The sequence below is a fragment of the Aspergillus ibericus genome, assembly GCF_003184845.1.
Source record: "Aspergillus ibericus CBS 121593 unplaced genomic scaffold BO80scaffold_9, whole genome shotgun sequence".
NCBI lineage: Eukaryota > Fungi > Ascomycota > Eurotiomycetes > Eurotiales > Aspergillaceae > Aspergillus > Aspergillus ibericus.
The window spans coordinates 444,399-466,075 of record NW_020292107.1 but is presented as its reverse complement, the minus strand read 5'-3'; the positions used below and the strand labels follow the sequence as shown (position 1 = coordinate 466,075).

Sequence of the window (21,677 nt, the reverse complement as noted above, 5' to 3'; positions counted from 1 at the left end):
CATTGCTGGCTTCTTCTCCACCTTCGAGGGCTTTCGCTTTGGCCTCCTTAAGAGATTTCGTCAGCCGTACGCGCAGATCTTCATATTCCAGTGCCTCCAATTTGCTGCTGCTTGTTGGAGCGCATATTCGGTGACTGGTAGGGTCTCCTGGTGCTGGTAGAAGAGCTCTATAATATCAGATCCTCTATAGCTCTCTGCTGCTGCCTGGACCACATTTTCAGTAACTGATAAGGTCTTCTGGTGTTGGTAGAAGAGCTCTATAATTTCACAACCATGAACATGGTTTCCTGCTGCTATGGAGACCACTTCTTCAGTGATTGATAGACTTCCCTGATACTGGTAAAGAAGTTCTATAATTCCAAGTCCTTTTAGACTATTCCTTGCTGCCGCAGAGACCACTTTTTCAGTAATTGGTAAGATATTCTGATGCTGGTAAAGGAGCTTTATGATTTCAAGTCCCCATAAATAATTAGTTGCTGCTGCGGAGACCACTTGTTCAATAGTTGGTAGGCTCTCTTGATGCTAGTAAAGGAGCTCTATGATTTCAAGTCCCCTTGAATTATTCCCTGTTGCTGCTATAAGCTGATATTCCGGGACCGGTTGCTGACGAGCAAGAAGTCTCAGAGTCTCAAGGTAGACTTTCAGGTCTTTGCTTTGTGCAGACCTAAGCACATCTTCAGAGATTGATAGGCTTCCTTGGTATTGATAGAGAAGCCGGAAGACGTCAAAGACATCTTCACTGTCCCTTGTTACTGCAGCCTGCAGTATGTCTTCAGAGATTGGTATGCAATCCTCTCGGTAAAGCAATAGACGCATTAAGTCATAGATGTCACCTCCTGCTGCTGTGAGTAATGGTTCTGTGATCGGTAGATTCTCCAACTGGCCGTAAAGAAAAGACTTGAAAAGTATATACGGCTCAGATCCATGTGCCACTGCAACCCTGAGCATTCTCTCGTTGAGGGGAATTTACATTGGACTTTGGCGAAGCAGGCGCTCCAGCACTTGAATATGGCCTCTGAGGCTCTCTTGCTCCAGCATGTATATAAAAATCTCTTCCATGACGAGCTTCTGGCAGCTTGAGGCTTCTTCGTCTCCCTCCCATGAATCTAGGCACTTTGGCGCGAGCTGCATTGAACCATCTGACCCATCACTGTCCTTGCTGCTAGCCATACCTATGGCCCACGTAAGAATAGAATGAGGTTCCCTTCTATGGCATCGGTTTCTTGCGACGACTGGTAGTCGGATATCGCTTTTTCAGGGAGAACGTGGGAAATGTCTTCTTCCTCTTCTTCTGCAGTTCTCTTAGGTGCCGCTGTGCTTATGATCACGGTAATTTTGCTTTTGCAAAGTCTAACCATGCTAGGCCTTGAGGATCCTTGTAAGAGGCAGGCAATATCACCCTCCTGGACTGACGCTGCTGAAGTCTGAAGTACCCATTCCATTCCCCACTCTCTCTGGAAACTTTGCGCCAGGGGACTGTTATGAAAGGCAATACCAATGCGTTGTTGGTCATATCCCGAAGCACTCCTTTCGACGGATTTTATTTGACCCAAGATCCACCCCCTGCCTTTGATCACCGCTGCGTGGGTGACAGGCGAAATTGTCACCGTACATTGTCCTCCAAAAATGTATGATCCGACTCGTGTGATGACCTCATCCAATGGGAGATGATAATCTAGTCTCAGACACGGTGTGTTGAGATCATCTGCACACAGGCCTAGCAACGCATATATCTTGTCATGAGGTACTGTAGCGAAGTGGGAATGATACATGTCAACCAGCTCTCCCATTGTGAGGGTTCCACGTAAAATAGCTGTATGTCGTGGCCGGAAAACTGAACCCCTGATAAGAGGGATAATTGGGAGGATGTATTGCGGTAAAGAGGACATATGCAGTCGGCTGAGACCCTCACAAAAGGCATACCCGTTGACCTGAGTCAAACCACACTGAATGGTGACACATCGAGCAACACCAACTTCTTGGAGTACCTACCCGAGGTGTTAGCGATATACTATGAATCAGAACCCTCAACGTGTCTCTTACCCATATGCGGCGAAACCAGTCATGCTTGAGCAGCTTCTTACAAGTACTGTAGTCCGCTCGTTGGAAATGGCCAGTGAATTCTGGCCCCCTCAGCGCCTTACTTTCTGCATGCTTGCGAACAATTTCAAGTGCGTTGCCACCATCATCCGACGCTCCAAGCCAGACAATGACGCGATCGGCTTGTGCATAAATATTTCGCATGAACGGAATCTGCCTCTCCTTCTCCCCCGTATCACCCTGGTTGATGCAGATGGCATCAACCCATAGAGTTTTCTCCAGTTGATGGTCCCGAAGGTACGACAGTGCCGTATGTAGATTCTTGGTCACAGGAAGAGAACGACCATCCAGTATTGTTGACCGGAGTTGATTAGCATCTCCTCATGTATAGGAAAGGGCTTCGTAGAGATGTTTTCCGCTGCTTATATCTGAAAGGTCATAGTCCAAAAGTTTGCATTCAATTGGGGCATTCCTTTCCCTATGCGGCAGAAAGCGGATTATTCGAGTAAATGATCCTGGAGGAAGCGTTGAATAAGTATATGAGTCCATGATAAGTAACGTAACGCCTTAATGAGGAGGCGTATCCAGGAAAGCTTTGAGAACTCCGCCAGACAGAAAGAGGAGTGAAAGAAGCTTGGCGGAAGGCCCGCTTCGCGCGGGGCATGCCGGCGCTCAGCTATCTTTGTATTAGGCTAGAGCGGGGGCGAGGAAGATAATGCAGATATTTCAAGCGACTCTTGTGAAAAAGGCAAACATTTCTCTCCATCCTCGTCCCCTCAGTGTTGTGGCGTCAATCGGAGTGGAGTACGGATAAGCAAACATACTTAGCTACACTGATGTGGCCCATTTCGATAGGCGGACATGCAGCATAATATCCGCATTGTAGCTCACGTGTGCTGGGTATTAGCGATGTCGGCAATAAAGAAGCTGGAGCAGTTGCCACCCAGCGGGCCATCGGTCTATCTCCGTAATGAATACTTCTGAGATTGATAGAACATGATGATATGCCTGCCGACGATGGGTTTGTGCGGAAGAGACGGAGACCGCGTACCCCAAGTTCCAAAGGCCTCCCAGGCAGGCGCTAAACCTGATTGAGTAGGAGCCTACTAAGTCATATTTGTGCTAGACTCACTTTCTGCTGGCCTATTAGACCAGTCTATACCATTTGACCCTGAGCAACAAACACCTACCTCTACACCCGACCGTCCCTTCATCCCACGTATGAACAAACCAATAACAACTCAAAAGGTATCATCATTCCTGAAATCAATCATCTAACCGCTGAACAAAAGCCGAAATCCCAAACACCAAACATCATCCCTCATATCAACACAGAAGAAGTATCGTATACGACCAACGAATCACACAAGATCCATGCCAATCCAAGCCCAAAGCAGTCAATCGGTAGGAGGTTTATACGATCCACCCACGAACCTACAACATAAATCCTATATTAGCCTCTACCCACCACATATACTCCGTACATCTCGCTGAATTATAGAAAAAGCGGAGAGAAGAGAACATACCGACTCAATAAACTTGCAAAGAATCCCTGGTTGTCTGCGGCACTGCGCTTCGCCCAGCCAGAGTCGACATTGTAGCTTTTCATGTCTTGGAGGCCGGCGAAGAGGCCACGGCCTGCTGTGGGGTGCTATTCCATGTTGATTAGTATATTGGGGATGGACATGTGAGAGATAGGGAGAGAGGGATGTACCCGTTTAGGAGTATTCTTCACCCATAGGTCGGCCCCAAAGTCGTTCTGCAGACGGGCAGAGGAGGTGGTGGTTGTTGATCCCATTTTGCTTTTCTTTGTTTAGGTGAGATGAAGATCGAAGTAGAGAAGTGGATATGTGAGATGTCGGTCGCTTGAAGCTGTGTTTGATTGATTAAGATATAAACGACGTATGTACTACCAGCTATATATACACCATATCACCAACCATAGTATTCACGCACCCGGAATCCCAACTGCCGTATGGCAACAACAAAAAACGCATCGCACCACCATCACCATCACCAGCTCAGTCTATCCCCCGGAACCAGACCTGGCATCTCTCGATCCGAATCACCTCACCAGATCCTCTTGACTTCGGTGTAGGTCATATCCGGGGTAAGATCACGTGTGGGTGGGTTAATTCGGAAGATCTGTGAGACGGTGTCGTTCCTCGGCCAATGGAATATGTTGGATTTACGAGAATTGTAAGAAGGATTGAGGGTGGTGGTTGGGATTGGGTGCGAGCGTGGTGGGTGGCATGATGTGGTGGTGGTGCAGGTATCATGATCTGATCTGGTCGGTGAGGTGGTGGTACGATCTTTGGGTGCTGCGGTTGGGTTGGGGTGTGGGAGGAGGAAGATAAGATAGTACTGCGATGGCTTCATGGGAATTATTTAAGGCTGGAATCTTGTTGTGCTTGTCGCGATGAATTACTTCTACAGAGGATACTGGATGGTGAGCGGGGACGAAATGCGACCGGTCGGATTCCACCATTCCGATTCCTGGCCATGTTGTCATCCCGGAATGCGAACTGTCAACGCAGGGCAGGAATGTGAAGTGTGAACGTTGTCAAGTTGACACATTCCTCTAGTGTTGTCAGTCTTTACGATGCTGAAGAGGTGTCAGATGTGAGACAGCCGTGTAGTACAGATTACAGTGTACTCCGTAGCGAGCACGCTTCCGAGAGTCGGTAATATCCGAATCTTCCAGAACCCGTCAGCGGGATTTTACGCCCCAGACCCTTCGCGGCATCCGACATTTATACGAAGTACGAGTACCCCGTCCAACACACTCCTTCAGGGGTAATGTTCAGGATAATCATGTCTCACCGCAACTCGACTATTGACTGTTAGTGAGCTAGCTGGAACCTATCCAAGACCACAAGAAACTTCTCAAATGAGCACCCCCGACGACGACCGCCTCTTCTCAGATAGGCTCAAGCCAAGCCTGGTCAGGGGCAATTCGGTCCGCAGTGGAGGATGCTGAGCACTGACCGGTCGAGACCGGGCGACGATGATCCATTGCGGACGATGCAGTTGTCTCGGACTGTTGAACGGATAGACCGGGATTCTTTGTGTGTATTTTCACCGTCAATAGTGGTACAGACTACAGACAGTGGGCACACGTACTTATATACAAAGTCCGGGGTAGATAGTCAGGGGTCCGAGGCGTGAGGCTGTGGCACGAGGGGCGATACGCGGACGTGGCGGCTGGGCCCTGGAGTGATGACGCCCCCAAGGCCCTGACTCGTAGCGAGATTAGTAGTAGCATACGGATTAGAAGCCAAGGATACCCAGAGAGATATATCGGGCCAGGCCTGGCTCGGTTCTCGGCATGAATTTTGTCAACGAGCATCTCCACAGAAACAATCAACAAAAATGATTTCGATCTGATCGACACGTTGCTAGGAAGTGCTAGGAAGTGCTATGCTGAGTGAGATGGGGATCGACGAGGCAGACGATAACCCCTGGGTTTATTGACAATAATTGACCGCGAGTCCATGCGTAGGGTTGAACCTTGCTCTGGACTTCAGAACGGCTGTGATTCTATGTCGAATATCCGTACGGCATACTCCGTGGTAAAGGGGCAAATCGTCACTCCCGGAAGACCACCCGAGGTGGCTGTCAGACAGCAAAGTCAGCCGTTTCTATTCTGGCGAATTTGCCTCTGCTCTGTTGTTTCATGATTTCATCCCGCTGGTGTGCCTGAAATAGCATTCTCCTCAACCGTGCAGAGGCTGAGCCAACCACGGGACTGGGACGCCTCCTGGGTATCCTGATCCATTGAGACCAAATAATGGTACCTGGCTTTTCCCACGTCGCCATCCCTCGTCGGTGGGCCTCCGGAAATTAAGGTGTTGCAATATCCAATAGCCATTGGCAGAGTCAGACAGCGGACCCAGCCACTTAGCCTTTTCGGGGAAAGCCACAACAGGCACTGCAGCCCGGTGGGGCTCAGACTTTGGAGTGTTCCTTGCAGGCGCACAGCAGCACAAAGCAGCGCACCTTTTGTTGTGGCCACTGAGTGCCATGACGATTGTTTTGTTGTATTTGGTTACGGAGTACGGAGTAGGTACTCTGGATGGTCTCAGATAGCTATCACTCGGTCGGATCCATGATTCTTCTACGCACTATAGGATGAGGTCCAGGCATGGTTGGCAGTGTGTAATAAAGTTTCCCTCCTCGTCGGAAAATCTTAATCCAAGCCCCGGACGATGGGATGTCCCTGTTCCAGGTTGATTCTGCATTTCCCCAAGCGGGCGCCAGTCCCGATCCATTGAAAGGAAGAAGACCCTGAATGTCAGGATGCATCATATTAACGGTTACTGTCACCACCCACCGTATTTAGGTAATAGGCCATCTGCGGCGAAGAAAGATTCTGAAACGAAAGCTCGAAAGCCATTCACTGGCGCAGCCCATCTCGATCCGCCGCAGCCAATCACGGGGGCCGCCCTGCAGCTGAACGACAGTCGCTCCACCAACGGACTCAGGTTCCCCCCCCACCTCTATCCGAGCCGTGCGGACGACCAGTGGACGGCGTCGAGTGGAAACTGGAAGAGACTGAGCCGGCCACCAATGGCGGGCAGTGGGTGCCTGGCCTCCACCCACCGCCCCCTTTTGCCATTGGGATTTTGGGGGCTTGTTGGCCCAGACTCCGGCTCGTCTTTTCTACCGCCCGATTTCCGGCCTTCTTTTCCTCCTGCTTGCTTTTCTTCCCTCTTTCCCCTCCTTTCCTCCCGGGTTTGTCTTGCAGATCGTCCGTCTCTTTCTCCTCCCTGAGAAAGTTATCAAAAAGAGGCCGGCGTGCCCTTCTCTCCCCCGGTTTCCTCCCTCTCTGCAACCCTGACCACCGCTTCACTCTTTCAGCGGGCATTCATTGCGATTGACTTGTTCCGAAAACCTGAAAACCCCATTTGATATCACCCCCCGATCAACATGAAGGGTGCTTTCCTGGCCACCGCGGCCGCCGCCCTTGCCGGTACCGCCCTGGCTGATGGCGCTCACATGCGTCGTGGTCACGATGCTTTCCACCAGCGTCGTGCCGTTCAGGCCGAGCCTGAGGAGACTTGCGGCTGCACCACCGAGGTCGTCACCGTCTGGGGATCTCCTACCCGTGAGTAATCCTACCCTCGCAATTGTTGCCGTGACGTCTTCGTGTTCGTGTTTGGTGTATGTGACTGACCAACTCAAGTGGTGCCTGTCGCTGCCCCCACCACCGTGACCTCCGAGGCCGTCACCACCCTCCACTCCACCAGCTACACCACCGTTACCGTTGTCGCTAGCGAATCCGCCGCCACTGAGACTGTTACTACTGCTGAGGGTGCCGGTGCTACTGGCATCACCGGTGGTGCTGCCGGCAGTGCTTCTCCTAGCGAGTCTACTACCCCCGTTGGTGCTACCGGCGGTGCTGCTGGAAGTGCTTCTCCTAGCACCACCGAAGGTGTCGGTGCCACCGGTGCTGCTGGTGGCAGTGTCGGCGAGATCTCCTCCACTCCCGTCGCGGCTGCTTCTACCTCCAGCCAGGCTGTTCCCACGCCTGAGACGACCACCTTCTCCTCGACTGGTGTCTACACTATCCCCGCTTCTACCGTGACTGTGTCCGACACCACCACCGTGCTCGCTGATACCACTACCTCCCTGGCCAGCGGTACCCAGACCTACGGTGGTGTCACCACTATCGTCGAGACCTCGACCACCTTCGTCTGCCCCTACGCCACCGTCAGCTCCACCGGCTCGACCGTCACCAGCGTCATTGCGACCACTACCTACGTGTGCCCCTCTGCTGGCACCTACACCATTGCTCCTACCACCACCTACGTTCCCTCCAACACCGTTGTGACCTACGCGACTCCCACCACCGTCTACCCCGGCACCTACACCCACAGTGCTGAGATTGTGACCGTCACTGTGACCGACTACACCTACACTTGCCCCTTCGCCAATGCCAACGAGCCTACCAGCACTGTTGTGTCCACTAGCGCTGCTGTGACCCCCACCGCTGCTGCTGCTACCACGACTGCCGTTGCCGAGACTACCACCGCTGCTCCTGTTACCACGAGCGCGGCCGCTGGTACCACGACCGTTGCTGGAACCACCAGCTCCGTCCAGTCTAGTTCCGTGAGCTCCGCCACCGCCGCCGTTAGCTCTGGCGTCAGCGCCAGCGGCAACAGCATGGGAATGACCTACACCCCTTACAGCAACTCGGGTGGCTGCAAGTCCAAGTCCACCATCGAGTCTGACATTGCCACCATCGCCAACAAGGGTTTCACCCACATCCGTGTCTACTCGACCGACTGCAGCACCCTTGAGTACGTCGGTGCCGCTGCCAAGGAGTACGGTCTCAAGATGATCCTGGGTGTTTACATCTCCAGCACCGGTACTTCGGGCGCTCAGGACCAGGTCACTGCCATCACCGAGTGGGGTGAGTGGTCTTTGGTCACCCTCATCGTCGTCGGTAACGAGGCCATCCAGGATGGCTACACCACCGCCGCCGAGCTTGCCAGCTTCATCACCTCCTGCAAGTCCACCTTCTCCGCCGCCGGCTACACTGGCCAGATCACCACCACTGAGCCGGTCAACATCTGGCAGGAGTACGGCAGCAGCAACCTCTGCTCTGTTGTCGATGTCCTGGGTGCCAACATCCACCCCTTCTTCAACTCCGAGACCACCGCCGCTGAGGCCGGTACCTTCGCCCAGTCCGAAGTCACTCTCCTGAAGAAGATCTGTACCGACATGGACGTCATCAACTTGGAGACCGGTTGGCCCAGCGCCGGTAACGCCAACGGCGCTGCCGTCCCCGGTACGACCGAGCAGACCACCGCCATCAAGGGCATCCGCGAGTCCGTCGGCGAGCTGTCCGTCTTCTTCTCCTACGCCAACGACCTGTGGAAGGACCCCGGCGAGTACGACGTTGAGCAGTACTGGGGCTGCATTGACCAGTTCTAAGCATCCCGCGTGAATGTCTATAGTTCTTGACCAATTTTGCTTGGAGTTTTTCTTCCATTCTTGTATCTGTCGTCCCGCGTTCCTCTCCGACAGGACTTGGTTTATCTTCCCTTCTCCGTACACTTGATCGTCATGTAGTAGATATAACCTTTTTCTTCTATACTTTATTTTGTGTTCACTAACTGGGTTGTATCCATGGATTTCTTTGTTTGTATAGGCTAATTCATAACGGCTTACGATGGCTATATGCAGTAGATTCCCCTAGAATTTGGACTGTCGAACCATAGGACCGTTATTTTCAGCGCCTCATCTGCCACATATGCAAGGTTAGATTGCTTCAACGGGTAAATCTGATCTTGTCGATTATCATGCAGTAGCTTCGTGCAGTGGCGCTCTAGCTACCTGACAGCGTCAGCTAAATTACAATATCATACTCATCTCAGACAATTCCATCATTCCCATAACTGCCATCGGACGATAATATATATCCTACCCATCGACTCCATGTTCTCTCAACATATCACCGCCAGATTACACCCCCAAAAGGGAGATTAAGTCTTCAGATATGATTCTATAATCCACATGACTTTTTTTCCCTCGATAGATAGACGGATAATGCTACATAGACACACCCACGACGGATATTCTCAAACATCCTAGCTAGTCATTTATCTCAATCATGTCTCGTGCATACTCGATCACTGAATATTATAATACTAAACAGAGTAATTAGTGTTAGTCTGTCTCTGTGGGGTATGTAGACCGTTGGATTTGATAGGCAGCATAGTATGATGTTTTGGTTTGCTTGCTTACGGTAATATGTATATATATATATTTAGCCATGCGTTACTTGGCTGGGTACTTGGGGTAGCGGGGTTCTTAGTTACTCTAGTCTTTTTTCTCTTTTCTTTTTTTTTTCTTTTTCTTTCCGCCTGATATAGATATGCTGATTCGTTCGAAGAGCTATTCAGACTGGATTGTAGGGGCGTATATGTGATTGCTTTCAACTATGGTTCTCTGCTGCAGTGCATGGTCGGGTTTAGGTTTGGACTGAGACTAGATTATAGTCGCGCAGTTCTTGTCAATAGTTGCTGAGTGGTACGCCGTCTGAGTTGGTGTGAAGAAAGTAGGGAGTTATCTGCTATATGATGCAATGCTACTGGCATGATGCGTCTTTACAATTATCGTGATGGTAAAGAGTGTATCGACCAGGTCCCCGTTGTGCTTCTGACGCTATAGTCTTACGTCCGAGCAATATTATCCAAGGAACTGTGGCCTCGTTGAGAGTAGTCCTGTGTTTCGATGTTTGCAGTCGGATTTTGATCACGCCCATTGTTTCTGGCTAGGATCAACAGTAGCCTGGTCCCGGTGTTTGTTTGAGTAACCGTCCGTCTTTTGAGCTGCTCGTGCGGCTTCGTGTCTGGAATATCTCTACCGTTGACGAGTACCGTATGGGACAAATCATGGACTATCTCATTGACGTATCGCTCAAGACGCGGATGGAAGGACTCTCATGATAGGAAATAGGTGAAGCATCAGATGGTAGTTGAACAATACCCCAATTGGCTCGCAATCGTCGAGACAACATTATCGAGCAAATCTGGCGGACCTTGTAAAGTAGTTCGCTTTAATGGTGAATCCTGTGATGCTTCCCATACACATATTGAGGTCTGTAGGTGAATGGCTCCTTACGGCCTAAAAAAATGGGCTTGAGCTGCTTCGTCTGCCCACTGTCCCAAGGGAAACCCCATTTTACACCCTCATTATCGGACACCATCTCGAAAGATACGAATTTCGACAATGTATGAGCGACTGCGCCATTGGAAAAGGATTTGTCATAGTCTTTGGGGGTATATGTCGTGGACAATGAGCCTAGATATTTGGCACAGACTGATGTACACTTAGCTTTCAACCCATCGGACATACTGGGGTAGTGCGATATCTGAAAAAGGTCAGACTCAAGAGATATAACTTACCTTATCCTAAAATTAGGACTCCATGAGGCCTAAAATACGTTTCGTTGCCGCTTGAGTCCCCAAAACTAAAGATGATATAATGGGCGAAAGCTGGAAAAACAGATGAAACTGACGAGATACGGCTGACCTGTGGATAGTGGATATAGAGGGAGAGAAGAGAAGGAAGTGAAGGAAGAGGTCGAGAAGGATCAAAGTCTTAGATAGATATCCTACAAGGTAGACTCACAGAGGATAAGAGTCTTCGACTTTCCTAAGCTTCTTGGTAGCTGGGGTAGAAGGTCGGGGTAAATTTATCGTACCGTATCACTGCCTGGCAAGGGTTAATAATCTGCTGAAAGAGACATGGGTGCGCAAATCAGTGGGCTTTAGATAGCAACGAAGCAGTTGGAGGAGGCCATGTTGAAGGAGATGGACTGATCCCTATCACATGACCGGATTCTTCTCCGCAACTCTGCGCGATGATGTTTTTGTCTTTCCCTCCGACAGACACAATCAGGAATCAACAGACCTTCAAATCTGTACCAAGTCTAGCCGAAAGGAGGGCCACTTTGCGATGCCCATCATCCACCCCTATCAAAGTCCATAAGTACAATACACAGAAGTGCTATGCCTCAAAGCACCGCGAGCAAAACCTGTGCAGATAAGCCCCATAAGCGCAAAAAGAGCCTATAGGAATCGTGATATGCCACGAGAGATTGTCCCACTCTCTGATCCTCGCTGATCTTCACTGATCCACTTCTCACAGGGACTCTTCGCTACCCTAATATCACGGAACAATTACCTCTCGGCTCTCTATCTCACCCCGAACCATCGCGTGCGAGGAATAATCGGACCAAAGTCATGTGCCGCTGTGAGATACTCTTTTATAACCATGAGGAGAACTCACCGGGATCCACCCCATTTATAATGTGGCCGTGGTCTCGAACAAGTACTAGCTCGGAGTCCAATCGATACCTTCATACCCGATTGCGCCATACTGGGTGAGCCTACGGACTAGACCATGGGTAATATCGAGAATCCCGAAGTTCATGCGAAGCCTTTGACCGAACCACTTCTACGGTACGTGGGGCGGCCGGGGAACAGTATTCCGTACTGTTCAGACAATTACTGCAGGTTGAGCTCGGAAGCAACTGATTCCGACCAACATGGAATAACTGTGGTGCTTGGAACAGATGCTCTTGGGTGCAGCTATAGGCAGGTTAGCTATCGCCATCTGGAAGTGCTATAGCAACTTTTTGCCTTGGTAAAAGAGGTGCTCGTTACGAGGTTGGACAGTGAGTCTAGAAATCCATTGCTTCTCTCAACCAGGGCCTCTGTATATGAAAGGGGCCACAAGTGACGCTAATTTGTGCAAACACGGAGTTGAGGTGACACGGCAATCCAGAACACAACCAAGCTTCCGGGGGCTCCGTTGAAGGAAATACAAGGTACTCCTCCTGGGGTCATTTGCTCCATCACGCCGTTCCTTGTGGGTGGCTTCTCTCGCTTTCTGTGGCAGACTCTGTAACACCGGACCACCTGCAACCGAGAACATGCACTCATTCAGGCATTGGATTTGCCGAGATGGTTATCTGAACGCTCCTGATGATGCCGACTGGCGAGGCCGAGTGGGGAATGGATGCTACGCACCCACGTAACGGGAACTGATCAGCAATCAATGTCATTCTGTGGACAACGAGTTCATTTCTACGCATTGCTCCGGTCTTTTCACCTGCGAGTCCTTGGATTGGTCTCCTAGTTCGCACCCTTAACGCCAGACAGGAGGGCCCTGGGATTGGTGGTGTTTCAGTCCTCCGGGACTCCTCCGTACGTTCATGAAGATCCCGATCATTCGGGATCGGCTTTTCTGACTACTTTGGGCGAGTGGACCTCGCGTTATCGGGCAATCGGATCCCCGCCCCTGGTTCGTACCTGCACCGAATTGCGCCCGGTCTCATGTCAGGGACTGCGATGGGATCTCCCGAGAAGAAGGTTGAGGATCAGCAATTGTGTGAATATCAGTTGCCGAACAGGGGTCCTGACGGCTGATGCGTCCTGAGACGAGTGGCTGAATTGCCATCAGATTATCGGTCACGGAATGTTAGCGATGCGTCCCGCAATAGGCTCGGGCCCACGCTAGAAGCCAAGGTAGCCAAGTTCAATTAAGAAATGCCGCGTCAACCCATTTAATTTAGCGCCGCTAGTCCCGGTAGGCTGTTAGAGATTGATGGAGCCCGTCCTCAACCCATGCAGGCAGCATCAGGCCAATCCTTTCAGTCGTGGAAGCTTCTTTTCTTTACCCGGCTGGTCTAACGGGACCAATTGACCATGGGTACCTTCAAGAGATCAAGGGGCTGACTGTCGGGGTATATAAAGGACTTGTCATCGCCTGTTGTACAACTTCTTTTGTTCTTTGCCAAAGCCAACTATTCATTCATTCTCTTTTTTTACTCGCAACCTCCAGTCCGTTCTGTAGATCAGAACTGTCAGTCCTTCTTTATTCTGTTGATCAGATAACCGACCAACTCGTGCAACATGCCTTCCGTTCAGCCTTTGATCTGCCTCGCGACCCTGGCCGGTGCCGCCCTGGTGTCTGCTGCCCCTGCGCCTTCCCGCGCCTCTGAGTTCGTCAAGCGCTCCAGCTGCACCTTCACCGATGCCGCCACCGCCTCGGAGAGCAAGAAGTCTTGCTCTAGCATCGTTCTGAAGGACATCACCGTCCCTGCTGGTGAGACCCTGAACCTGAAGGACCTCGAGGACGGCACCACCGTAAGAACCCTGCTCGCCTCCAGCATTCAACCACACTAATCATTGTTGCAGGTCACCTTTGAGGGCACCACCACCTGGGAGTATGAGGAGTGGTCCGGACCCCTCCTGTACATCTCCGGCAACGACATCACTGTCACCCAGGAATCCGGCGCCGTTCTCGACGGCAACGGTGCCAAGTGGTGGGATGGTGAGGGTACCAACGGCGGCAAGACCAAGCCCAAGTTCTTCTACGCCCACAGCCTCGATAACTCCAAGATCTCCGGTCTCCAGATCAAGAACACCCCCGTCCAGGCCATCTCCGTCGAGTCCGACAACCTCATCATTGAGGACGTTACCATCGACAACAGCGATGGTGACTCCGAGGGTGGTCACAACACTGATGGTTTCGACATCAGTGAGAGTACCTACATCACCATCACCGGTGCCACCGTGAAGAACCAGGACGACTGTGTCGCCATCAACTCGGGTGAGGTGAGTACCAGCCCCTCATGCCCTGAACCCTTTTTCATACAACAATCTCTGATTCATGACCTAGAACATCTACTTCTCCGGCGGTACCTGCTCCGGCGGTCACGGTCTGTCCATCGGCTCCGTCGGTGGCCGTGACGACAACACCGTCAAGAACGTGACCTTCATCGACTCCACCGTCTCTGACTCCGAGAACGGTGTCCGCATCAAGACCGTCTACGACGCCACCGGTACCGTTGAGGACATCACCTTCGAGAACATCGAGATCTCCGGCATCTCCGACTACGGTATCGTCATCGAGCAGGACTACGAGAATGGTGACCCCACCGGTACTCCCTCCAACGGTGTCACCATCTCCGACGTCACCCTCAAGGAGATCACTGGCTCTGTTGACTCCGACGCTGTTGAGATCTACATCCTCTGCGGTGACGGCAGCTGCTCTGACTGGACCATGTCCGACATTGACATCACCGGCGGTGAGACCAGCAGCAAGTGCGAGAACGTTCCCTCCGGTGCTTCTTGCAGCGAGTAAGCGCGTCTCATGGTATGCAAGGAGTGAAGCGCTGTTGCTCGCTTCGACACTCAACTAATTGTTAATATTCTTCTTGCCTTGTCTTGCTACAGTCATGTATTATAATCAAAAAGCCTTGACTGTACAGTCCGATGCAGTTCATTCGTAGAGTGGACCCATGAACAGTAATCATGCAACCACTGCCCTAGTAATAACCCAGCTAAGGGTACAGTGCGGTCAGGGTGCAAGTGACAAGTATGTCTATCCAATCATCGCCCCATATTACAATGATGCAAAACAAGGCTCCGCCCCTTTCCCCAAACGTTAATGATTTCATCATCCATCCAACTCTCACATCGTTCTCATCATCACTCATACCTTATACCTTCTCCAAACCCACCTCTCCCTTCCTCCCCTCCTCCAGCTCCATCTCCTTCTTCGCCACCGTCCCCTCACTCACCCCCGCAACAACACTCTCAAACCTTCTTCCCCTCTTCTCCGGCCCAAAAGCAGTCGTCACAATGATTCCCATCACGATAATGGCCGTCGCTACACCCATCACAGGCCCGTACGCCGGGGCCTGTTTCCCAGAGGGAGACTTGACAAATGTCTTCTCGGCGATCGCGTTAACGATCTGTGCCGAGGGCGAGGAGATCATGTTTCCTACTTGGTAGGTGATTCCTATTTTATTGTGGTTAGATTGATTTTCATATTGTCGGTGAACTTGGATGATAATATTAACAGAAGGACGCTGAGGGGTTTGCTCTGAGGGTGGGAATCGCACCTGGAAACGAGGATCGAAACGCCGGAGCCGACAACTCGTTCAAGTGAATGGGAATCACGCCCCACGCGCCCTGGACGAAGAATTGTATAAAGAAGCCCGTTGCACTGAGGGACCGCTCGCCCTCTGGGAGAATCCAGGCGGGGATGAGGATTGCTGAGATGAGGGCGGAGACGATGATCGCGCGACGCCGGCCGAAGAATTGTGACAGGTAGCCGATTATGGTGCCGCCGACGCAGGCGCCGGTTTTCATGAGGATGGAGGCGCGAGAGGCGGCGGCGTTGTTCAGGTCTTTTTGGGTGAGCATGAAGGTGGTGTAGCTGTCTTGGGAGGTGTGTGAGTAGTAGTTGAACTGGATTTGATCCTGGTGTTAGTGTGTGGATGTTGGGATTGGGTGGAGAGGAGGTTGGAGTACCCAGGTCATAAGGATCACGCAGTAGATGCACATCTTCCACTCCTGGGCGAGCATTTGCTTGGTTTCACGCCAGAAGACTCCCGGGTCGGCGGACACTTTGCCGGCTCTTTTGGCTTCGATGAACTGTTTGGATTCGGGGAAGAAGATGCGGATGATCCCAACGCCGATTGAGATGCCGGCTGCAGGGATCAGAGGTGGGTATTTATTTGAAATACGTGCGTTTGTGACTGACCTGCGATCCAGAAGACGGTTTTCCAGCTGTCGGTTGAGCCACCCACTCCGAGGTTGGCGCATGCTGCTAACACATATCCGAGAGAGTACCCTTGCTGGAGAATGCCGGACATGAGACCACGAGCATTGACACTGTCGTTTGTTAGTGTGAGTGATAGAGGGTGCATGGTATCCTTACGGGCAATGTTCTAACGCCATGGCGATCGCGTTCCCATATACACCACCCATAAAGAGACCAAAGAGACTTCGCACCGCCAGGAACTGCTGAAAGGTCTGGCTGTAGATGGTGGCGATCTGCAGCGCTCCGAGGACTATCATGTTGATGACCATTGGCCACTTGCGACCAAACTTGTCACCAGCTAGACCGAAAAATGCCGCTCCAACACTCCTGAGCAGCAGAGTGAGCGTGATGGCTGTTGTGACATCTGTTTTGGAGCGGTCATAGTATTTGGATAACTTGACGGTCTGAATGGACAGCGCATGAAAGTCAAAGGCATCCGCAGTCCATGCAACGAAACCCACGATGAAAAACAGCCAGTCTCGTGCGCTGAGCTGAAGAAACAAGCTAATGGGATTCTGAAGACGGTCTGGGGCCTGCCACTCAGCACGAGACTCACCGTATTCGTTGGTCACGAGGACGCGCTGCTTCCACTTGAACAGATCGCCCCATGCCTGTTTTGCAGTAGCAATGATGCCGTCAGCAATTGGTTCTGCTGGCTCATGCAAAGTACTCATTGTTGACGTGAAGCTAGGTGCTGGGGGATGGGATATATCCTCCAATGTCTTTTGTCGTGACACACGTGAGTGGCCTAACGAAGGACAAGATGATGATCTAGGTAATGGGAGATACAAGACGGCGAGGCTGCACAAGGACCGCAATGAGACGGGTCGGATGATCTGGCTGCCAGTGCAGGCAGTGAAGGTAGGGCAAGGCAGAGGTGAATCCTCAGCGTCTTCCGTCCTCTCTTATATCTTCCCTCACCGTCTCTATCGTGCCACCAAGCGGGCTCCAGAAGTTTCCGATGAGATCAATGCACATACCCCAGATTTTCGCCCGTTATTCCCCGCGAAAGGTCTTGGAACTTGGCGGGCCAAGATGCCGCCAAGCAGAGGACAGCGTGCATTCGTCCATGCGTCAACCACGCGACATGGGTCTCCCTGCATCTTCGTGTTGTTTTGGCTTAGGGAGATATGTCCGCCCAACAGTACTGGTAGTTCCGGTCCTATCGTGAGATGGCTAGAGAAAAGGTTGATGCCAAGACAAAGAGAGGGGTCGACTACTACCAACGAGGGATGATGGTAAAGTGCATGGCGAGGGGTCAGAGTTCTGTGTCGCAAGATGCGGGAGCAGCAAGGGCCGTCGGCGAATTTATTCGTGCAGGTTGAGCAAGGTGCTGCGGAAACGCTGCAACCCTCTCCCAAGCAAGAATGGCTATAAGGAACCTTTTTTTCTTCTTCATCTCGCAGGCAGGTCATTCTATGGGCATGTCCTCAGGGTTTAGGTCGGAGCTATTGATTCTCGGGTGTCAAATGCGGACGCGTGTCACGGTGAGGTTTCAGGGGCATTCTCGGAACTTAGCAGCAACCCAGTCAATCGCTTTTCCAAGTGTTGGGGTTCTCTCGGTAAACACCCTGGGTCTGATTCCAAGTTGACGGTTCAAAAGCCCGGTTGTACAACGAAGCCTCTTGGGCGCTCATGACTCGTGCAGGTTGAGAAACACCATTGAGAACAGGGAGCTTCGGGCGAGGTCGGAAAGGTAGAACAAAGAAATAGGGCCATGTGACTGGGCAAAATTGCGCTCGATCGCATCCCAATATAATGCAGAACTGTCCCAGACCTACTTGTGCTCGCGTGAGATGACTGCCTCCCTGCTCTCCCCTCTGCTTTCTGTCCTCTCTCGTTTGTTCATCTTCCACCTGTGTCTGGGCTAGAATTTGCGTCGCGGATCACATCTGAATCTTCATCTGTTCCTCCATGCTATTCTCTTTATCCTTTGCCCGGGGTTGTGGTGGGCCGGTGGCCTTGTCAAGAATGCACCGGTAGCAGCACTGCAATTCTGTAGAGGTCTGAGCACGAAACATGGTCGGAAACTAGCCATGTGAGAACGTCAGATCATGCAGCTTGACAAGATGCTTTTATACGGCGACTGAATTCTTGCAGTGGTGCACTCACACGGCCCCTGTCCCAGGTTATTGGGGGGGTTAAAACAAGCCCTATGAACCAAGGGGCGAAGATCCCCGGGGAATTCTGATGAGGTAAGACCCTTGAATATCACAGCCTGCAGAGCATTAGAGTTGATCAAAGTATGGACCGTGCGTCAGTGGCTGGCGGGGAGAGTGTCAAGCGAAGGGAGGTCAGTATGAGCGATTATTGTCGCCCACTTATTGGGACTTTGCCTCTACCCGCCTGTGCTGCTGTGCAACTCTTTAAAGCATGTTTCTTTCCGATAAATTGGCAATAGCAAGTGGGTCAACTTCCCATCTCTCTTATGTTTCACGACCAGTGACAAGACTAACGGCAGGAGTTCTCAATCTCACCCAGTTGATGATCGGTTAAGCGAATTCGGCACACGCGATGCAGCTCACTGAGGCATTTGTCGGCTTCCAATAGCCACCCGCTCACGCAAGGAGTCAATCCCTCATTATTTATTCCATCCACAGCCGAAACTCTCCACAATCGCACCATTCTTGCTTCCTGTCTGTATTACCACCAGAGCTTCCGACCAGCTGAGGCGTCTCACGTATGCCCCCTCGCGAGTCCCCGGTTGACAATCCCAAGTCACCCCTGCGCCGATGCCACCACTACATCTACATCATCGCCTGGGCCCTCCTGTCATCCATCATCCTTTACTGCGCCGGAGGGCTGTCTTTTGTCGATGCCTTGCTTCTCGCCTCCGGCGCAGCTACTCAAACTGGGCTCAATACCATTGATCTCAATCGCCTCCATGTGGTTCAACAAGCCACCCTCTTGGTGGTGTCGATGGTCACCAACGTCATCTTTGTCCATTCGCTGCTTGTTGTGATTCGATTGTATTGGTTCCGGAAGCGGTTCCAGAGAGCCATCCACGAGGCCAAAATGATGTGTCGTGCTCAGCGCAACACGCTCAACCAGAGACTCGCAGATGTGGAAAACGGACCTCGGGGATTCTCACGCGAGAGGCCATCGGAGGAGCTTCCTTTGCTCTCCACGGTAGATGAGGAGAGTTCAAGCGAATCAACCAATGTGTCCCCTGGTGGCAGGAAGTATGGTGCAACCGGCTCGACCAGCCCTCATATTACCTTCTGCGAGACGGAAGCCGAGCACGAGGTGAAACAGCGTCGACGGTCATACTCTGGCACATGGTCGCGTCTTTCTCAGTCGGAGATTGAAAGTCCACTGCGGCGATCATTCTCCGACGTGCAGAATGACATGCCACCGCTGCCTTCTTTGATGTGGCAATCCTCCATTGCCAGCTACGCCGACTGGAACGAGACACAAAAAGAGGAGCTTGGTGGAATCGAGTATAGAGCCCTGAAGACGCTGGTTGTCATCCTGGTCTGCTATTTCGTGGTCATCCATCTCTTGGGAATCCTGTTCTTCGTGTCATGGATTCTCCCCAACCAACACTACGGCCAGATGCTCGCAGACAATGGCATCAGCCGGTCCTGGTGGGCTATTTTCACTGCTGGCTCCTCATTCAACGACCTAGGATTTACACTGACTCCGAACTCGATGGCATCGTTCAATACTGCGGCATTCCCTCTGCTCGTGATGACTGTTCTCATCGTTCTCGGCAACACCGGGTTTCCATGCATGCTCCGTCTCATCATATGGACCTTGTCCCAGTTCACTACCTACGGAAGTCCGCTGGACGACGAGCTTCAGTATCTCCTCGATCATCCCCGACGATGCTTCACGCTGCTATTTCCCAGCACAGAGACCTGGCGACTAGCCGCAGTGCTCCTGCTCATCAACGCCATCGATCTAATCATCTTCTACACCCTCCAAGAAGTGAGCCCCCACAGCCCTACCACCTCCACATCCTCACTAACTCTCATCCTACTTTTAGATCCCCCACCCCACCCCCATCTCAGCCAGCCTCCGTCTCGTCAATGGCCTCTTCCAAATCGCCTCCACCCGCACCGCCGGCTTCACAATCGCCTCCCTCGGCAGCCTCCACCCAGCCGTGCAAGTCTCCTTCGTAGGAATGATGTACATCTCCGCCTTCCCGATCGCGATCGCGATGCGCAAAACCAACGTGTACGAAGAACGCAGCCTCGGAATCTACAACGAAGAATACGACGACCATGACAAACCGCACCAATCCGACTCGCTAGGTGCCCACATCCAGCGTCAGCTCGGATTCGATCTATGGTTCGTCATGCTGGGCTTCTTCTTCGTCGCCGTCGCCGAAGGCAAACGACTACAAGAGAACCGCACCGATATGGCCTTCTCGCTCTTTCCCATCCTGTTCGAGATCGTGTCCGCTTACGGCACCGTAGGCCTGTCCATGGGTTATCCCGGGACGGAAACGAGTCTATGTCGTGAGTTTAGCAGCCTATCCAAGGTGATTGTCATTGCGATGCAGGTGCGCGGTCGTCATCGTGGACTGCCGCACGCACTGGACCACGCGATTCTCTTGCCGTGTGATTTGGTCGAGCCGGACGAGGAGGGTCGGAGACCGGAGTGGTGGTGGAAACGGTGGATTCGGAAGAAAAGTTCAGATCTGGGAAGTTTCTTTACCCATGATTGATGAGTTGCTTAAGTCTGTGGAGTTGCTTGTGATATGACGAAAATTCGATTCAATTCGATTCTACTATGTATTGATACCTACGGATATCATACGATATGCTTGCTATGTGTGAAAGCAGTAACTACTACCAGCATGTCTTATAAATCTGACTGCGTCTGGTGGGGCATGGTAGCCACTAGCCTTTACTTGCAGAATACAGGGAAACCCCAGATATTATTTACATTCCGGACCAACTACATCTATTACATCTCTGAGCTGCAGATTCTGTACAACATCCAACTGGCTCGTCATCTGATGGGTGCGTCTGGACCGTGCACTCAGCTCGCTTTGAAATCCACTATAGACGGACAGCTTATTCGGGGTGTTGTACAACTCCCGATTTACTTCCAAGTTGGTATTACTAAGGCGCTGGGAGGGTGGAGTTTCCTCCTCTGTAGGGTGCGATGTTGTAGTTGTAGTTGTATCCGTATTTGAGGGCGGTTTAGAGTGTACAAATGTCACGGTAGCAGCCGATATTTAGTCTGTAGTCAGTAAGTTTGGGTTCTCCACATAGTGGAAAGTACTAGCGAAAGTGCTATGTCGGTTGTAGATTATTAGAGATTAGTAGTATGTAGTATGTAGTAGTTGTAGGTGGTATACCCCACTATCATCACCATCTGAAGAATACCTCAGGATCCTTCTAACCCCACAGCACTGTGTAGTATGCACGATTGCACACACCCCACTGACCAATCATATTCATCACTCACTTCCCTTCAAAGCAGAAGCACAGCTAGAGCTACAGCTACAGCTACTTCATACATAGCGAAAGCTACGCAACAGCTACGAAACACGT

General features: G+C 51.6%; 7 protein-coding genes across 7 annotated transcripts; 3 read left to right on the top strand and 4 right to left on the bottom strand.

Annotated features, from left to right (window-relative positions):
* Positions 1–328: 328 nt before the first annotated feature.
* On the bottom strand, positions 329–1,060 carry BO80DRAFT_286058 (uncharacterized protein). The gene has a single exon (XM_025714955.1). It carries the CDS (start codon positions 946–948, stop codon positions 523–525), a length of 426 nt encoding a protein of 141 aa, XP_025577874.1. The 5' UTR covers positions 949–1,060; the 3' UTR covers positions 329–522.
* BO80DRAFT_286532 (uncharacterized protein) lies at positions 1,061–2,640 on the bottom strand. Its single transcript, XM_025714957.1, has 2 exons — positions 2,044–2,640; positions 1,061–1,988 (listed from the first exon to the last, which is right to left on the bottom strand). The coding sequence occupies exons 1-2, from the start codon at positions 2,242–2,244 to the stop codon at positions 1,173–1,175; spliced, it is 1,017 nt and encodes a 338-aa protein (XP_025577873.1). The 5' UTR covers positions 2,245–2,640; the 3' UTR covers positions 1,061–1,172.
* A 797-nt stretch (positions 2,641–3,437) lies between these two features.
* On the bottom strand, positions 3,438–3,838 carry BO80DRAFT_349920 (uncharacterized protein; the record flags this gene model as incomplete). Its single annotated transcript, XM_025715521.1, has 3 exons — positions 3,438–3,474; positions 3,567–3,691; positions 3,755–3,838. 3 exons carry the CDS (start codon positions 3,836–3,838, stop codon positions 3,438–3,440), a joined length of 246 nt encoding a protein of 81 aa, XP_025577872.1.
* Positions 3,839–6,714: 2,876 nt separating this feature from the next.
* On the top strand, positions 6,715–9,410 carry btgE (putative cell wall glucanase (Scw11)). Its single transcript, XM_025718945.1, has 2 exons — positions 6,715–7,147; positions 7,226–9,410. The coding sequence occupies exons 1-2, from the start codon at positions 6,970–6,972 to the stop codon at positions 8,977–8,979; spliced, it is 1,932 nt and encodes a 643-aa protein (XP_025577871.1). The 5' UTR covers positions 6,715–6,969; the 3' UTR covers positions 8,980–9,410.
* A 4,059-nt stretch (positions 9,411–13,469) lies between these two features.
* BO80DRAFT_349936 (glycoside hydrolase family 28 protein) lies at positions 13,470–14,703 on the top strand (the record flags this gene model as incomplete). The annotated part of the gene is made up of 3 exons (XM_025715522.1): positions 13,470–13,703; positions 13,755–14,174; positions 14,239–14,703. 3 exons carry the CDS (start codon positions 13,470–13,472, stop codon positions 14,701–14,703), a joined length of 1,119 nt encoding a protein of 372 aa, XP_025577870.1.
* A 358-nt stretch (positions 14,704–15,061) lies between these two features.
* Positions 15,062–16,844, bottom strand: BO80DRAFT_442663 (carboxylic acid transport protein; the record flags this gene model as incomplete). The annotated part of the gene is made up of 5 exons (XM_025721285.1): positions 15,062–15,363; positions 15,467–15,827; positions 15,879–16,057; positions 16,111–16,241; positions 16,288–16,844. 5 exons carry the CDS (start codon positions 16,842–16,844, stop codon positions 15,062–15,064), a joined length of 1,530 nt encoding a protein of 509 aa, XP_025577869.1.
* Positions 16,845–18,582: 1,738 nt separating this feature from the next.
* On the top strand, positions 18,583–21,207 carry BO80DRAFT_376608 (potassium transporter). The gene is made up of 2 exons (XM_025716666.1): positions 18,583–20,100; positions 20,159–21,207. The coding sequence occupies exons 1-2, from the start codon at positions 18,853–18,855 to the stop codon at positions 20,840–20,842; spliced, it is 1,932 nt and encodes a 643-aa protein (XP_025577868.1). The 5' UTR covers positions 18,583–18,852; the 3' UTR covers positions 20,843–21,207.
* The last annotated feature ends 470 nt before the right edge of the window (positions 21,208–21,677 follow it).

Bases quoted from the DNA above. Each gene is read 5' to 3' on its own strand.
- BO80DRAFT_286058 (XM_025714955.1), bottom strand. From the start codon at position 948: ATGCTCAGGGTTGCAGTGGCACATGGATCTGAGCCGTATATACTTTTC.
- BO80DRAFT_286532 (XM_025714957.1), bottom strand. From the start codon at position 2,244: ATGCGAAATATTTATGCACAAGCCGATCGCGTCATTGTCTGGCTTGGA. The intron at 1,989-2,043 runs GTAAGAGACACG...CACCTCGGGTAG, and splicing joins ACTGGTTTCGCCGCATATGG to GTACTCCAAGAAGTTGGTGT.
- btgE (XM_025718945.1), top strand. From the start codon at position 6,970: ATGAAGGGTGCTTTCCTGGCCACCGCGGCCGCCGCCCTTGCCGGTACC. The intron at 7,148-7,225 runs GTGAGTAATCCT...GACCAACTCAAG, and splicing joins CGTCTGGGGATCTCCTACCC to TGGTGCCTGTCGCTGCCCCC.
- BO80DRAFT_376608 (XM_025716666.1), top strand. From the start codon at position 18,853: ATGCCCCCTCGCGAGTCCCCGGTTGACAATCCCAAGTCACCCCTGCGC. The intron at 20,101-20,158 runs GTGAGCCCCCAC...TCCTACTTTTAG, and splicing joins TCTTCTACACCCTCCAAGAA to ATCCCCCACCCCACCCCCAT.